The 17,342-nt window shown below is 37.9% G+C and overlaps 4 protein-coding genes and 2 non-coding genes across 6 annotated transcripts; 2 read left to right on the top strand and 4 right to left on the bottom strand.

The window, feature by feature from the left end:
- Positions 1-871: 871 nt before the first annotated feature.
- LOC137961930 (pentatricopeptide repeat-containing protein DOT4, chloroplastic) lies at positions 872-3,781 on the bottom strand. Its single transcript, XM_068808576.1, has one exon. It carries the CDS (start codon positions 3,651-3,653, stop codon positions 1,188-1,190), a length of 2,466 nt encoding a protein of 821 aa, XP_068664677.1. The 5' UTR covers positions 3,654-3,781; the 3' UTR covers positions 872-1,187.
- A 1,690-nt stretch (positions 3,782-5,471) lies between these two features.
- Positions 5,472-5,544, top strand: TRNAE-CUC (transfer RNA glutamic acid (anticodon CUC)). Its single transcript has one exon. It is a non-coding gene; the product is annotated as a tRNA-Glu (tRNA).
- Positions 5,545-5,696: 152 nt separating this feature from the next.
- Positions 5,697-8,103, top strand: LOC137961932 (large ribosomal subunit protein uL5-like). The gene is made up of 5 exons (XM_068808580.1): positions 5,697-5,781; positions 5,903-6,010; positions 6,840-6,882; positions 6,983-7,178; positions 7,712-8,103. Exons 1-5 carry the CDS (start codon positions 5,779-5,781, stop codon positions 7,905-7,907), a joined length of 546 nt encoding a protein of 181 aa, XP_068664681.1. The 5' UTR covers positions 5,697-5,778; the 3' UTR covers positions 7,908-8,103.
- A 451-nt stretch (positions 8,104-8,554) lies between these two features.
- On the bottom strand, positions 8,555-10,008 carry LOC137961931 (pathogen-related protein). The gene is made up of 4 exons (XM_068808577.1): positions 9,641-10,008; positions 9,431-9,563; positions 9,023-9,321; positions 8,555-8,934 (listed from the first exon to the last, which is right to left on the bottom strand). The coding sequence occupies exons 1-4, from the start codon at positions 9,779-9,781 to the stop codon at positions 8,779-8,781; spliced, it is 729 nt and encodes a 242-aa protein (XP_068664678.1). The 5' UTR covers positions 9,782-10,008; the 3' UTR covers positions 8,555-8,778.
- A 596-nt stretch (positions 10,009-10,604) lies between these two features.
- Positions 10,605-10,686, bottom strand: TRNAS-GCU (transfer RNA serine (anticodon GCU)). The gene has a single exon. It is a non-coding gene; the product is annotated as a tRNA-Ser (tRNA).
- A 367-nt stretch (positions 10,687-11,053) lies between these two features.
- On the bottom strand, positions 11,054-16,398 carry LOC137963019 (uncharacterized). The gene is made up of 2 exons (XM_068810198.1): positions 14,954-16,398; positions 11,054-11,588 (listed from the first exon to the last, which is right to left on the bottom strand). The coding sequence occupies exons 1-2, from the start codon at positions 15,469-15,471 to the stop codon at positions 11,366-11,368; spliced, it is 741 nt and encodes a 246-aa protein (XP_068666299.1). The 5' UTR covers positions 15,472-16,398; the 3' UTR covers positions 11,054-11,365.
- Positions 16,399-17,342: the final 944 nt, after the last annotated feature.

The raw sequence follows: 17,342 nt of genomic DNA on the forward strand, positions 1-17,342 counted from the left end.
GTTATCAATCCCCTTCATGTTAATAACAGAGAACATCTTTTAGAACTAGGAGATAATAATAAAAGAAAAGAAGATTTGAGGGAAAGTAGGTTAGGAGACACCTGGAAAGCAAGATCCATAGTGGGTTTTAAACAAATTAAATAGATCTATTTCCATTTGCAGAAATCACCACTATTTCTTTTTCATAGTCTTACATGATTAGATTTCCAAAGGTCAGATAAGGTGAGGTGAAGAAAAGAAGTCGCTGAAGCAGATATCAGGATCATCACAAGGCGTTCAGTAGCTTATTCACCCAGAATTAAAGCAAGAAATTGGTCTACTCCCATTTCCAGAAATCACCACTATTCCCTTTTTCTAGTCTTACAGGATTTGATTTTAAAAGGCCAGAGAAGGTGACGCGAAGAAACGAAAACGAAATCACTAAAATATCATTGCTGCCAGTGATGGAGAGATCAAATTCGATTTTCTGCTGTAGCAAATAAAAGAGAAATGTTTTGAAAATGAAATTTGTATGATTTGATCCAGCTCCTCCGCCGTTGACGGGAACTCTTAAGATTCTTAACCGGGGGACGAAAGAATTTCGTTCAGTGATTGGCCATCTTGAGGGAAGGGTCGACTTACCCAACGTCTCCTCCTTACTGGGTTATTTTATACTAGAGAATGGAGGGGACTTTGATAATGGTCTTTTAACTTCAAAATATAAACAATGCTAAAACAGCAAGAGAACTGAAGCTGAAGCTCAAAAACCAATACATGTAAAGAATTTCTACCAATCGGTAACTCCTGTATGCCTTACCAAACACTATGCTACAAATAACATACAAAAGAAGTAAGGCATAGAGGCTTAGATCCTAGCCTTCTGGAAAACAAATCTCTTTATACAATTTTTTTTTGTTTTGGACCAGACACCACTTGAGAAGAAAGTTTGGATGAAATAAACCTGCATCCACAGCAAGAAACTTACATAACCGATCAATAAAACTGGACCCATGACAGTGTTATCATCATTTTCTAGCCTCAATGCAAAGACAGAATCGGCAACCCAACAGATTTTTCCACACAAATAATTGGAGTCCGTGCTGTAAACATAGTTATTTATGATCCATCTACTTATCCTTATGCTAGGTCTTATCCACAAAATCAAGTATTTGATTATTTTCTTTCATTTCAGATCCCTACACCTTTCTTTACCAGAATCCTCTGCAAGAACATCTTCCATTAACAAATTGGTGGAACCGATTAGAATCTCTCAAGATGATTTCCCTCCCAACCATTTTGGATATGAACTTGGCTACCTCATGACAATCACCACACACTCGTAAATTTTTTGAAACTCTGATTGGCTTCCTAGATGGCAAATTCAAGATCCCAAAAGCTATTGCCAACCTCTCACTGTGTCCACAAAGAACCTCCTCCTTTCCTGCATCATCCACATCAATCAATGCGTATCTCTTATTTGAAATATACCCTTCTTGTTTCATTCTTGCATTCACTCTTTCCAGAAAAGACCAAATGTTCTTAGCTTGTTGATGCAATCTATCTCCTGAAACAAACACATGTACTTTGTCCTTGATTTCAATCCAACTACAGCCTGGCTTCTTTCTTAGCCTCTGTCGGCCAATTCTCTCCCTTAATTTCTTCACTGCTTCCCATTTCTCAGATTCTGCATATATATTGGCTAGAAGTACATAGTAACCTGTGTTCTCGGGCTCTAGCTCAAAGACATGCTCTGCAACTTTTTCTGCTAGCTTCACATCTCTGTGGGTCCTACAGCCACATAGCAATGCACCCCAAACAGTTGAATCAGGTTGGATGGGCATTGATTCAATAAATTGGTAGGCCTTTGTTAAACGCCCTGCTCGAGCAAGAAGATCAACCATACATGCATAATGCTCTAACTTGGGTTCAATTTTGCAGTCATATCTCATAATGTGGAAGATCCTCCGCCCTTCATCTATTAATCCTGAATGACTACATGCATATAGAATAGCAATGAAAGAAACCTCGTCTGGCTCTATACCCATTTTTCGCATTTCACTGAATAGTAAAATAGCATCTCTGCCATGTCCATGCATGCCATACCCAGCAATCATAACCGTCCACGAGACTAAATCCTTTGTCTGTATATGATCGAAGAGCAAGCGTGCCAGTACTAGTGCTCCACATTTTGCATACATGTCAACTAGAGCATTGGCTACATAGCAATGAGAGAAAAAACCATTTCTCAGTATGTGGCCATGGATCTCTCTTCCTTTCTCTAAAGTTGATAGGCTCGCACAAGCTGGAAGGACACTTGCCACTGTCACAGAGTTGGGTTTCAAGCCTTGCATTTGGCTGAACAAAGAAAGTGCCTCGTTGGGAAGAGAATTCTTAGAGTAACCTCCTATCATGGTGTTCCATGAGACTATATCTCTTTCGACCATCATGTTAAAAACTGATTCAGCATCCACCATGCTTCCACATTTTGCATACATAGCTATAAGCGAGTTTGCAACAAAAAGATGTGACTCCAAGCCATTCTCGATAATGTGATCATGTATTCTCTTTCCGTGCTCGAGTGACCCATTACATGCACAGGCATGAAGGACGCTAGTAATTGCAAATAAGTCTGGCATGACACCTTCTTCTTCCATGACTTCAAACAATCTTAGTGCCTTGTTGAATTGCCCTCCTTGAACATAACCTGATATCATTGAGGTCCATGTTACAACAGACTTTTTTTTCATCTTACTGAAAACTTTCACCCCACTGTCCAAATCTTGACACTTAGTGTACATGCTTAACAAAGAGTTATGAAGAGTAATTTCTTCACGGTAAACAGATTTTATTGCATACCCATGAAGCACTCTGCCGTGTTGGAGAAAACCCATTTGTGCACAAGCTGGCAGAGCACTGACAAGAGTTGCTAAATCCATGTAAACCCCTGATAACCACATTTCACGGAGTAATTGAACGCCCTTTTCAGGAAGACTACTGGAAACGTAGCCATTGATCATAGAATTCCAAGATATAACATCTCTCTCGACCATTTTATCAAAGACTTGTTGTGCAAGTTCAATGTTCTTGCATTTTGAATAACAGGCAACAAGAGCATTCCCAACAGCATTATAGGAGTCAAATCTCAACTTAAGCACAAGTCCATGGATCTGTTTACCGTCTTTGGTACTTCCCAAAGCGGCTACACACTTCAAGATACAAGAGAAAGCATGAGAATTTGCTTGAATGCCAGATTCTAACATTTGTCCAAATAGCGAAATGCATTCGTTGTACTCCTTGATCCTAGCGTACTCATTCATGACGAGATTCCAAAGAAAAACGTTTTCTTTCTGAATAACATCAAAAACCTTTCTTCCATTTCCCAAATCACCGCATTTTATATACATAAAAACCAATTTCAAACCCAATAGGCCATCGATTTGGATACTTGAAGCGGATAAAATTTCATGAACCTTCGCTCCATCTGGCAGAGACTTAAGGTCTGCACACAGTTGTAAAATTGAGCAGAAAGTTTTCAATTCGAGCTGTGAGTTTCTGGAATCCAAGTTGTATAGCAAATGCATAGCTGATTTAAGGTCACCCATTTCACATAATCTGCATATCTCGGTATTGTTATCAGTTGTGCTTTGACACTTGGATTCAGCGAGTGTAGCCATGGACCAGATAGAGCAAGTGGTAACATGACAACAAGAGAATTTTGGATGTTTGAAAGGTTGTTTCGCGAAAAAGAATCCATGGATTCTCTCGAGAGGTAATTTTCTTCCATTCAGTTGGAGAGAAGAGGAGGGGCCGTAAGCTGGTGGAAATGCAGCGAAAATTGCAGCCATGATAACAGCCCTCCCGTTGCGACGATAGAACAAAATTTGTTTTTTTTTTTTTTGTTGTTTAAATCGAGGGACTTTTATGTATGTTTTCTCGTTTTCTGCTGTGTAGGGACTGGTACATGGAATAAAATATTAATTAATCATTTAATCAATCAATTAATTAATTATATAATTATATAATAATTAGTTAATTACCTACTTACTTTCTTAACAATTAACTAATTAATTACTAATTAACTAGTTTATTATTTTTTAGAAAAGTATTTTGTTAATTATAATATAAAATTATCTACTTATGAAATTAATTACTTAATCATATTTTTAATTGGTCACTTAATTATCAATTAATTAATTTCTAATTAATTGTTTCACTAGCAATTAATTGATTAATTAATTACTCAAGTAATTAACTACTTGGTTATTAAGTAATTAAGTAGTTATCTTTTGATTGATTAAATAAATAAATAAATTACCTAACTAGACCATTGTCACCCAAAACTACTGTATTGGTTTGGGAGAAACAATATAAGAATTTTTTTAATATTTATAGAGTAAATAACGATACTTTATATGAAAATTTATATGTCAAAAGAAATATTTGTAAGTCTATTTTATACTATATCAAACTAATTCTCAATTGAGTTTCTTAGAGGGAGATATCAATTTTGCAAGGGTCAATGGTCATGTTGGCTAAAGAAAAAAAAGTACTTAGTTCGACAAGATTACAGAGTCCAAAATCTATCAGATTATTCCTCTCAAAATAAGTCTATTTTGTGAATAAATTTTATACTTTGAAGAAAGATATCAAAGTCTAGTTTCATAAGGAGGAAATTTCATGTCAATCTGATCTATATTTAAGGAGATATTAGTATAAGAGTCGTCAAGGGTTAAACTACAAAATGAAGAAAATCAAGATGTCATAAAATATTCAAGAACAAAACTTTTTATGTCAAATTAGGCATCAATTTAAAGCTTTTTGAGTCTAATTTCTTTAGCAACAAACACTTTTGATAATTGGACGTATATTTTTCGAAATACCAAAAATCTCTCCATGCATTAACGTGAATTGAGTTTTTTTTTCTCTTGAAATCTGAGTTTTATAGACAAATTTGTATTCTAATTATAGAGTTTTGATAAGACTTAATCACTCCATGATGTGCTCATTCAAGGTATGCAATATCTAACTTTGACGTTGCTTTCAAATTCTGCGTTTTTGTTACTTGATTGTGTATATTCAGTATAGGTAACTCGATCAGTTCTTCTAGGAATCTAAACTCAAATCAAAGACTCTTTAATGCATTTGATAGAGCTCAATGACTTTTTAAAATTAATCTGCATAGTCCAGCCTGAATCAAGACTCGTCCAAAATTTATTTAAATTACATATAGATGGGGAGAGGGTTCCCCTAAGTTTATTGTTGTTGCATGATAGTGAGAAGGATAGGGAATCCCTGTCCCCATTGTTGAAATCATAAAGGCTTGAAGATTGGGAGAATGATCTCTCTACCTTCATATTTTCCATTTTTAAGAGAGGGCCCTTCCTTCACACATAAACATAAGAAAGACAATAAAAAAATTGTTAATATTTGGTTAATGGATGAGGAGAATACATTTAGTTTTTATTTGTTTCTGAGCCAATGTCAGACGTCAATCCGTTGTAGTCTAGTTGGTTAGGATACTCGGCTCTCACCCGAGAGACCCGGGTTCAAGTCCCGGCAACGGAAGGTTTTTTTATATGTTTTGGTGAAGCGAAAACTTCTTTTTATTTTTATTTTTGGAACTTGTAGACAAACGAATAGGGCACAACTGTAAAATGAGGGGAAGCTATGAGGGTATTTTGTCATTTGACTTGCATGCGGACGAGAATAAAACCCTAGCAACTTCTGCTCCGACGTTTAGGGTTTCTTTCATCGCCTCTCTTCCCATAGCGCTGCTACTCTCGCTAGCTGAGGAGAACAATGGTATCGATATTTCTGTCTGTCCATTTCAACATATGCTGCATCTCTGTATATGCTTCTCAAATGTGTAATCACCTCGTAGTTTTACTCTCTTTCTCACCTGTATTTCTATCCTGTAAATTAGGGTTCCGAGAAGAAGCTCTCAAATCCGATGAGGGAGATTAAGGTTCAGAAGCTGGTTCTTAACATCTCCGTTGGAGAAAGCGGAGATCGTCTGACCAGAGCTGCTAAGGTATATCTGTTTGTCCGAGTGTATGAGCTACTCGTTGATTCACATATTTATTCGAGCTCGTTGCGACTGCCTTGGACCTTCTTTTTTTTTATGCTTGTTGAGGAATTTTATTTTTTCATAGTTTTATCTATTTAAGGCTATGGAAAACCCATTGACCTCGTTTTCGTATTTTTCTTACAATTTATTGCCTTTGAAATAAAATGCATCAGTGATTGTACTCAAATATCTTAAGCTTTGTGCTTGCTCACAGTTCACGCTGAGAGTCGAGAAATGATGTGCAGGGATGTGGTTTATGTGGAAAAAAAATGGTTCTTGTTTTTAGAACCATGAGAAGGGGCTCGTGGTAATAATTTGTGCGCTAGTCATTAATAAACTCCTTTGAGCTATACCGTACAGAATTAGTAAATGACGAGGGAAGGGGTGGGAAGGAACTAAACATGTTATCACGGCTGCGTGAGGCATTACTTTGCACTAATGCCTATCATGTTCTGCGAAGCCCTGATAGGACCCTTTATACATAACCTCACATGATGACTTGAGGAAACTTGCTTGAGTTGTAATTGGATGGACAACAAGCTGAATTGGACCACAATACCAAACAACAGAATATATGTTCATTTTTTGGTCCAATGTTTGTTTTCCAATCCACTTTGATGATAGTGTGATTGTATTATTCCATTCATCATCTTGAGACTGTTAGGGAGATCAAAAGACTTTTCAGATTGAATGTGATATTAAAGAATATCTTCTCAATTTGTATTGCTGTGTCTCTCAAACCTTATTTACTGTCAGACTTATCTGTCAGCTAATATGTTGTGTATGTTTCTAGGTCTTGGAACAATTGAGTGGTCAAACTCCGGTATATTCCAAGGGTATGTCTTGTTTTTTATGTTTCCATTAATTCAGTCAGGTAATGGAACTTTCTTATGACATTCGAGCATATGTTTATTCATTCAATTATCTTCTTTGCAGCTAGATACACTGTTCGATCTTTTGGTATCAGACGTAATGAAAAGATTGCATGCTATGTAACTGTCAGAGGTGACAAAGCAATGCAGCTTTTGGAGAGTGGCTTGAAAGTGAAGGAATATGAACTCTTGAGGAGGAACTTTAGTGACACTGGATGCTTTGGCTTTGGTATTCAGGAACACATTGATCTTGGAATCAAGTAAGTTAATTTTTTGCTTGGTACAGCTATATTTTATGTGTTCTGTTAAACATTGTAGCAGCTGCTTGCATAACATAGATTACTTCTCAAGAGTGTAGGGATGTATTTGAGATAGTTATCTTTCATTTTTTCATTAAGAAAACGTTAATGGTTTATTAAAATTAAATAGATAAAAAATTATGAGGGTGAGTGTTCAAGTTTTGTAATTACTAGCTAGTTTGAGTTATTTCTCGCATTTGCAGATCTTTTAACATCATTAAAATATTATTTTAGAATTTCATGGAAACAAGGTAATAAGCTATTTGTAATTGGATCTTTCAAAATCATCTGTTTTGTTATTAAAGTACTTTAGAAAGTGGGATATGTTAAATATGCTCACTTTGTTTACATTGAGAGGGCAAGTGGATAACATTGTCTTTGTTTATATTGAACCAACTCTTGTGGTGCACATTGATTGAGATTTCATATTAATTAAAATTTGAAGATTGCTATGGATGCCAAAAAAATCATTTCTATGCTGAACTTATTCGCAGATATGATCCTTCTACTGGTATTTATGGTATGGACTTTTATGTGGTCTTGGAACGCCCTGGTTACCGTGTTGGGCGTCGTCGTCGGTGCAAGTCTAGAGTTGGTATCAATCACAGAGTCACCAAGGATGATGCCATGAAGTGGTTCCAAGTGAAATACGAGGGAGTCATTCTCAACAAGGCCCAAAATATATCTTAGACATGAAGTCATCCTTAATGAAGCTTTTGTTTCGTTACTTGCAAATCAGTAGTAGTTTTGTCTTGGTAGTGGGGTGTTTTTTTTTTTGTTCCAGAGATAATTGTCTTAAAATTGTGGTAGTCACCAGCACACTGACTTTTACATGATGCCTTTATCTGCTCCATCCGGTTTTTTATTTTGATTTCAGTTTTGGATACGACTGTTGTGTACATGTATGCTCAGTTACGATAGGATTCCTTGCTTCTTAGTATTCCGTTCATGTTGTTTTCTGTGGGTTTTTAAAAGCTACCGATGGATGACTTTTAAGCCTCTAGGTGACGGACTCTTTTTTCTTTCCGTGTTGTTTATTGCTGTGACGTTGGTTACATGAAGGGTGGTTAAGAGTTAGGGTGCTGTAGATGATAAATATATTTCTCTTGTCAACGTTCTGATACTCACCCACAAAGTCGTCTACGGAAAATGCTTGTGATATAGCATTTGATTCGTCTTATTCGGTCATTGCTTCATTACATGGCATGATATTGCACAATTTGAACCACATAAAGATGTTGATCAGTCGAACATATAAATGAAAATCTTGGTTAGAGAGGGAGCCCAGTTTTGAACACGATGTTCCTACTCTTTCACCACATAATCTTAATCTTGCACTTCACTTCAGCAGAAGCTGCTGAGAAATGGTTGGACATTTTTGCTTGGTAAACGAGTAGCAAACATGTAACAACAATAAGAAGATTCCAATAACTGATATCTCGCTCGAACAGTTTCGAGAGAAAACACAGAACAGGCAAAAACAAAAACAAAAAAAAAGGGAAAAGCAAGCGGCCTAATAAAGAAGAGAGAGATCTCAACATCCGAAACGAAAGCTTTACGTCTAAGTCTCCTTGAAGAAAGGACAGGCCTGGGCAGAAGAAGAAGACCCCTTCTGCTGCGAATCTTCTGAGACAGGAGGGCCCTTCAGAAGTCCTCCAAAAAAGTTTGCCGGATCGTAGAAGATTTCCACCTCCTCAACCCTCAGCTGCTCATCTACCTGCAACACATTCAAAAAGATACATCGTTGATATTTAGCGATAAAGAATCAGGAACACGCTCTGTCAAAAACTTAGAAATTTACGTACCTTGAGGACGGCCATTCCGGTGAACTCCACCTTTTCTCCCGTGGGGGCATGTCCTTTGAACGGCCCCTCCATGAATCCCCAGTGCCTGAACTTGCAAACTATCTCCGGCGGGCCGGAGTATACTTGCAACACTTCCCACGCGAACCCTCGGGGGAGCGCCGATCGGAACACATCGTGAGACGATTCGAAGCTTTCTTCGTCAGCTTTGTAGTACATGAACTCCTCCGGAAGAGAACTCTGCAACATGGCGTTGTAGCTTCCCAGCTTGAGCGTTTCTTCTCCTGATAATCCATTTCTTCCTGTCAATTGAAGAGGATACAGATATGCGGCGATCAGCTTCTGTTTGATCCAAGAAATAGCTGGTTCTCCTTGTAAACTAGACCAAAGACAGAAGTGTAGACGACAAACCGTTGACAAAGAACTTGAACTTCTCTGGGTTTATAGTTTTGAAGTCTTGCAAGCGTATCTTGTGAGAGAGCTCCATTTCCCATGTCTTGATCGCGTTTTGCACGATTTCCTCCAGTGATCCCTTGGGCCATTCCTGGTACCAACCAAACCATTTACAATCAAATGAACAAACCAAAAACAAAAAATCAAACTTTAATTCATCTTTCTTACTTTGCCTCTTCCTTCTTCGAAAAGTTTGTTTACATGTTCGTACGTCGGAGGTCCTCCATGTCTCCACTGTGTGTCCTTCTCACCCTCTCCGTACATGTATTTTCTGTAAGTATCCCCATTGATTGCATTTGAAGTAGCCATTCGCCCACGTCCCTGAGTACTTAATCTCAATGTGAAAGAGGAGTTTTCAGTAAAAGTAAGACCCGACTATAGATGCCAATCTCTGGCCGATGTTTATAACACGAAGACGAGAAACGGAAACCGCTTAAAAAATTAAAAAGCCATCTCTGTCTCTGACTATCCGGTGGAGAGGATTTGCTGGCCTTTAATTGAATCAATTCACGTGTCCCCCCGTCATCCAGCTTTCGTCTTCTTTCCTTCTTCTTCGCCAATGACATCATATCATCTCTGAACTGGACAAATCCCGCCCATAAATAAGAGGTACGCTGGATTAATTACCCGTTCTTAAAAATCCGTTCAAGAAGGAGTTGGCAGTTAGTATCTGTCTATGAATCGGGACTCATTTATGACGTAAATGCATCTGCCTTGGTGATCGCTCAAACAATTTATGGAGATAGTTGAGTCCAAATTGGACGCCGACCGGGCTGCGTAATCAGTTCAGGCTACACAAATCAGCTGTCGACTCTGTAGTCGCCACCGTGAGTTCATTTGAACCCACTCTTGAATCTCATTTTTCCAGATGAAGAAGACGAATGCAGATTCATGAATAGGAACCAGAAAAATGAGATCACAGTGTGGCTATTTTCATCAATATAGAAAAAGGAATCCTCACCAGTGGCGCACTTCCGACAATGGAAGGCAAGCTCTGTCTCTGTATCATCACACCAGCAGCGACTGCAAATTGAGTGGATAAAATTGTCTCACCAGAGGCATGGATTACATTGGTTCGGGTGGCTGAGTGGTAGTTTTCAAGCGTTAGGTGGTCGAAAAGAAAATAAATAAACGTCGCCTGAGAGATTCGAACTCTCGCGGGGAAACCCCATGTACTTAGCAGGCACACGCCTTAACCACTCGGCCAAAGCGACTTTTGTTTGATATATAAAGAATAAGTTATATTACAATAAAGACTATTTGAATTATGCCTCGTAATCCACCTTTTCTTATGTTCAAATATTTAACCTAAAAACAAATATCTGGAGGAGTAAAGAGTGAAGCCTTTGAATTTAAACTATTTATTCGCCACCATCATCTCTTCGTAATTTTCTTTTAAGAAGGGGCGAGTTGGAAAAACCATGATATCGACTGGTGGGTGGGTGGCTTTAACAATTCTCACCACTGCCTACCACATTCTCAATAAGTAACTTTTCTACTTGACCCACAGCATCACACACTATCTACTGCAACCAAAGGATTCCTGGTAGAAAACAGTGCAATACAAGGAAAGAACAAATATCCATCACAAGTCAAAACCACAACATTCATAAACAATCACATACAACTTCTCAGTTTAACTTCGTTTACATTTACAGATAGGTTCTTGAACTTCACCCCTTCCAGTAGTAAAACCCTCAATTAGGACCATGGAGTTGGATTTCCCAAGAAAAAAAAAAAAAAAAAAAAGAACAAACCAGTGTTTTCCATATATGAATTGTTAAGAGTATCATCTCCTCAAACCTTTAGTCCAAATGCTGGGTCACGCTGGGGTCCAATTTGTCAATGTAAACAGCACAAGTCCAGCAACATTCATGTTGGATTTTTCTCCCCTCAAAACATATTTACACGGAAAAACCATGGAAGTATGAAGGCTATGACCAGACAGGCCATTAAGAAGTTACAAAATGGCTGTCCACGCCAGCACCTGCCCCTCTCATTGGAGCTGCTGCTGATTCCACGGCCCAAAATCCTTCTCTCATTCCACTCCTCCATGAACGTTTGATCTCCCAACCCAGTTATGTTTGTTGCTGCCTCACCACAAATTTCACATAACCTGCATTAAAACCAAAGAAGGAAAAAGAATACACTTCATACTAATCAAATATAAGCAGAATTCAGTTTCATATGTATTTGAAATGAAATGACAAAGTTGATCCCTCGACCGAAAAGCTTTTATAAATGACTTGATAATATAGGTGGAGACTACCCATATTTGTTTCTCAACATTCATTTTATCAAAGCCCCATCCAAACCATGCTGGGGTCAGCTTCATGAATTTTTGACTATTTTGTTTTCTATCATTCCTTGAATGACTCTTCATTAATTCCTACCTCTACTCTCAAGGTTTCACGCTCCAAATTTCTTCCCACCATTCCCATCTATGTCAATTTTTAGTCTCCTCAACCTTTGAAAGTATCAACTGCCACCACAAAGAGTTCTCTACTAGAGTGGTATTCACCCTTCAAATGGTGTCCGTTAACCATCTCAAAAAAAGACCATTTACTTTCTCAACTACTACTACTCCTAGATGTTCTAATAATACAAGCATTTCTAATGTTTTATTTTTTGTATGGGATATTTACAAAGAATCTCATCTCAATCTTCCCAAATCGATCCTCATCTTCTGTGGATGATGTCAATCCATTGCCTAGCATTCCAAGAATGGCTGCTCTAATAGCAGTCTCATAGGCTTCTACCTTCACCTTTCTAGCTCTGCATCCACTCTCCACCATAGCCCCCCCAACATTTATGCTCTGAGTCACTTCCTCCGTATTTCTCCTTCTTTATATATAATTTAGCCTAGGTAATATCAATGTCATTGGGTACACTTTCTCCCGCGACTTGCATCAGACACCCCATTCTCTAGGATTCGGCCAGTAAAGTTACAACACTACTTCAAAACCTTCCGATCATGACACACACATCCAAATGTCTATTTTCCTAGTAATTGCATGTCTAGATTCATCAATTAACTTGATGTCTTTAGCAAATAACAACCACTAGTTTCTTCAAAATGGGAAGTTTGTGCATCCATCCCAAGTACAAATAGATACTGGCTTGCTGATGCATGATAAGTGTGCTGATTGTCATTACTGTTCATTTCTTCGTCATCCACATGCATGAAAAGAACAAAATAATAATGTATCTTATCTTCATTACAAAGTTTCCTTTTTGAATTAAATGTTCATTAGAAGCTTTCCTTTGATTTGTCAAAAACTTTTTCTGCCACCAGATAGCTAGAAATTAATAACGTGAATTTTATAAATTAAAATATAATGTTGCTATTTCATGTTGAAGCAAATAACTGAAATTACGAGACAACTGACAGGTGACAGAAGTATGACGGACAACCTAAACATTATCGCAATTTCTCCTACTAACACAAAAGCATATTGCTAAACATAGCATAGCATTTTCTATCAAGGTTTTTTTCTCTAAAATCTCATACACAATCTAAACCAATGAAAGCATAAAAAAAAGGATTTTGAAAAGACATAAATAGTATAAACAACTTCCAAGATTCATCTGCAAAGTCCAAAAGAAGAAAGAGCAAAGGAAGGCGCATTGCCAAGGCAATGAGGTGGGTAGGGAATCAGAACCAATTATTGTCAGGAGGAAGGACATTAAAACTAAAACCACATTGAAACATATAAAAGTAAATTTCAAAATGGGATTTAATCACACCTTCTCAATCCTATACATTATCAATCAGCGATTAGTGTGAAAACATAGAGTGATGCTGTAGAAATAAGAGGGTATAAAGATGATTTCTGTGTCACACTAACTGAAGCATGCTCTGTAAACAAAAAGCAATAGAAAAAGGGTATAATGGTGATTTCAGAGTCACATTAACTGAAGAATGCTCTGTAAACAAAAAACATATAAAAGTGGTTAAGTTACATTAGTCATGTAGCATTTTTGGAAATCAGTTGCTACTTGTGCTCCACCATCAAACAAAAAGAGAACCATGAAGCATTACAAATTAAACTAGAACATGTTTTACCTTGCAAATACAAACCAAAATTATGGAATCAAGTGAGCATGTAGAAGCTAACTCTATCATCAACACTTGGCCACAGGGACATAATTAATCATTTCATAAACAACCTTTTGGTTATGAGAGAGCTCTGTTTCTTACTTTCTCATCCCACAGCTTTTCTTGTAACCAAACTTAAGGGTGCATTAGTTGCTCATTGATGGGTGGTAAATCAGAGACAATAGAGCTCTATGCTATTTTTTTCTTTTCCAAATGGCAAGAGAGTTGAATTGCATTCCTATTCAATTTGTATCCTCATCAAATTTGAAATTAACAGCCTTTCTTATCAATAGAAGTTCACTTCCCAGCATAATTTAGAATCTCTAATCTCTAGGTAAATTCCAGTATTTGGACATTTATACCAATCTATATACTTGAGAACCTATGCAGAGTAAAATAGATGTAAAGCCAAAAAAAGAAAAAGAAAAAAGGAAAACAGAGTAGGACTATGCAATCAGTTATCATACTAAAGATATCACATTATTTATATATGAATTTCCAAGGAAGGTATGTTAAACTCCCTTAATTTTTTGTCTTCCCCACATAAAAAATACAGTCCTAGATTCAGAGACAAGTTTATATTCGTCATCTTTTAAGAGGACAAAATATTCTTCACAATTTTATTTCTCCAGAGGCTGACCACAGATGCATATTTTAGAGAGAATGAGTTATGAAAGAGAAACTGCCTTAGTTTGGATGCAGTGCTATTAAATACTTGAGATACTTGAAAAGGTAAAGCTAAGAATGCAAAAGAAAAGTGTTAGAAAAAAAAAAGAATGAAAACCAAAATATTTCCTTAGCATGACAACAGATTTACTTCATACAAGACTACTTTTAGTTAATATTCAAAAAGAGATTGACAGTTAGATTCATCAACTTTTTAACCTTAGAAGAAATGCTTTGTTGTGCTATATAATGGACAATATTGTTCACATGCCTAGATGCTCATTTGATGATGTTAAAACATCAATAAAGAGATCCAAACCTCAGATTGTCAACAAATAAAATAATGTGACAATGAGTACTCAAGTGAAGAATATATTGAAGAAAACTTCTCGTCCTTTATTTATGAAAAAAGTGGGTACTAGTTAGAAGAAAATAAAATAAAATATATTCATCTCATTGAGTATTTTCTATAAGAATTTATACTTGCATATGGACAAACAATAGATTCTGGGTAGCACATACATCAATCATCAAACAGAAATTTGAAAATGAATTTATCAAAAAGGAAGTCCATATCCACATCTATGAAACCATGTTGAAAGAAATTCTACCAAAGCCAAAACTATGTAATTTCAACTGCACAGAATCATGGTAAGAAAAAGGTGATATCTAAAAATGAATTCCAAATATGATCTTTGAAGTCGGTGGAATTTTACCTGTTGCCCCTTAACTTAAACCAGGCCTCAGCGCAATGTCTATGTGCAATACCAAGCTCGTCCTTACAACCACAACCAAGCTGGATCAAATCTGAACAGTCAAGTCGGTTATCAAAACTCAAGTGACAGATCCTGCAAACCTTCTCGTTGTCCCAGTTTCCCGTATTCCCGCTTCCGCAAGTATTTCTCTCATCGACAACAACACAAGTATTTTGCACGGGTTCAACAGCGTTAACTTTGAGCTCATTACAGGATAACATACTCTTGTCCGACACATCCGGTCTAGTTTTTGAAAATGAATCATGACCCTCGCCTTCAGAGCAGGTTTGCTCAGATCGTACCTCAATTACAGTGTCTGATGCAACAATAACTAATGAGTTCTCTCCAACTTCTTCCGAAATCCTGTCTTTGCCAATGTCTTTCCCTTCGATCTCTGTAGATTTTACCTCAATCGCGGTTTCGAGAGAAACCGTAATCGGTAAGTTCCCCGTCTTTTCTGTCTGCATTTCTTTATCCATTCCTACGACTCTGACAGCATTTATAGATCTTATAAACTGAAAAATAAACACCGTGCTTTCCCTCGTTTTCCAGATAAAAAATCTCACGCATACAATAGGAACTACAGACAGAATAAGCACCTCGCCTTTACCTTCCCCAGTTACAAGTATTATCAGTATACTCTTTAAAAATCAAATGGAGAAGCAAATGCGGAAAGTCAACTCACCACCGCCAAAAAGCTGGAACTCGAATGGATAATTCTTTACTCGATTTTACCAGATCAAGGCGCAAGACATCTATCCATTTAAAATTCAAACCGACGCCTCATTAATTCATTCACCCTTCGCCCTTCCCTCAGATAATCAAACACCGGAAATTCGCTCCACGACATTCACCCACAATTAACATATTGAAGAAGTTATCTTGTCCCAATACCCAAGCGACCTCTTCAAGCTTTATCCATCTAATCCTCGCCGTAGTACCTCAAATTCTTCTTTTTTTTTTTTTAAAAAAAAAAGAAGGACAAAGGACGCGGCGGAGGCAGCTTTCACGCCAAGATTTCGAGTCTACCAGCGAGAGACACGGAGAAATTGGAAAGAAAACAAAGAGACAGAATGCTTCACGATGAGATTGGGTGCCGGGCAAAGGACGTGGACCCCGGAGCCCGGGGCTTGTCTACATACGCTAAATGAGAGGCAACGAGAAAGAAAAGATTGAAAAGAATAGAGAGGAAAGAAACCGTGAAGAGTGGATAGTGGAGAATTGTACTGCCGGCTTCAGGAAAACGGAACCTCCTCCGCCATCAAGAAAGACGGTTTTCAGTAGGCCGGGAAGGAGGGGGGTGGGGCTCGTGACTGAAAAGCTGCGTGCGGGCGTCCTTTTTTACGCCATTTACGAGATTCGAGTCTTCTAGTATTCTACCTGGTTGACAAAGGTGGCGCCACCTCAACCGCAGGGTCACTTTCGTCCACCAAACTAGGTGAGAACTGATGATGTTGTTTTTTACTTCTTATAGCGCTTGACCAAAGCCCAGTGGGATTGATTACAGTCAGCGGATGGCCTTTTTGTCTTTCGTCAGTCGGATCTTATTTACCCGAAAGTGAAGGAATGACGGAGTTTAATCGGATCCCAGCCATCAATCAATAAAGGGAGACCCAAGCTTTTCAAATTTTCAACATCGTCGATTCAGATCCACCAACGACGGCGAAAACGGGCGTTTTTGTGTTTCAAAAGGGGGAAAAGCTGGCAAATGACCCGATTCCAAGTTCCGGTTGGTACTCGGTGGCGTCGCTGCCATCCAATGGAACCTCCTCGTGGACGCGGAAGCGGACGCTTTATTAGGCTAATGACAAATCAATTAGATAATTATGACAATAATAACGCCACCAATTGATGATGAATTGGATTTATAATAATAAATAAAATAAAAATATCAAATAAACTTGAATATGGAAAAATGAGAAAGAATAAATAAATTTAATATTAAATTAAATAGTAAAAATACCTGAGATGAGATGAGATGCCAGTTTGCTTGGCCACCAAACTGACGGATAAAACGTCGCAAGCACGGAAGCGCTGAGGCCAAGAAGATTCCACCTGAATCTTTCGATTTGGCTCGGTCGATCGTTTTTGTTTCTGTCCGGATAGTGATGCTAATTGGTGGCTGGTATCCGGTATCAAGTATCGAGAGGCTGAGGCCCTTCACCTCATCCATACGTGTCGCAGCTCCTTCCGCAGAGATTGGGCTCTCACGAAATATCCAAAAGGCAGAGCGGCGGGAAAATTGCATGGTAATCCTCCTCTCTCTCATCGACAACGATGAGCACCACCGCCTCGGTCCTTCCCTTATCGACTTCATCAGCGCTGCCTCTACCCTGGACCCTGTTCTGGT

This window comes from Aristolochia californica, unplaced genomic scaffold (assembly GCF_029961685.1).
Source record: "Aristolochia californica isolate CCGP_79_NKW_82.1479 unplaced genomic scaffold, dmAriCali1.0.hap1 SCAF_4, whole genome shotgun sequence".
Taxonomy (NCBI): domain Eukaryota; kingdom Viridiplantae; phylum Streptophyta; class Magnoliopsida; order Piperales; family Aristolochiaceae; genus Aristolochia; species Aristolochia californica.

Coding starts and splice junctions, on each gene's coding strand:
- LOC137961932 (XM_068808580.1), top strand. Junction 6,883..6,982: donor AACTCCGGTATATTCCAAGG/GTATGTCTTGTT, acceptor TCTTCTTTGCAG/CTAGATACACTGTTCGATCT. Junction 7,179..7,711: donor CACATTGATCTTGGAATCAA/GTAAGTTAATTT, acceptor ACTTATTCGCAG/ATATGATCCTTCTACTGGTA.
- LOC137961931 (XM_068808577.1), bottom strand. CDS start 9,781: ATGGCTACTTCAAATGCAATCAATGGGGATACTTACAGAAAATACATG. Junction 9,564..9,640: donor TCGAAGAAGGAAGAGGCAAA/GTAAGAAAGATG, acceptor GGTTGGTACCAG/GAATGGCCCAAGGGATCACT. Junction 9,322..9,430: donor GTTCAAGTTCTTTGTCAACG/GTTTGTCGTCTA, acceptor TTCAATTGACAG/GAAGAAATGGATTATCAGGA.
- LOC137961930 (XM_068808576.1), bottom strand. CDS start 3,653: ATGGCTACACTCGCTGAATCCAAGTGTCAAAGCACAACTGATAACAAT.
- LOC137963019 (XM_068810198.1), bottom strand. CDS start 15,471: ATGGATAAAGAAATGCAGACAGAAAAGACGGGGAACTTACCGATTACG. Junction 11,589..14,953: donor TTTAAGTTAAGGGGCAACAG/GTAAAATTCCAC, acceptor GTTTTAATGCAG/GTTATGTGAAATTTGTGGTG.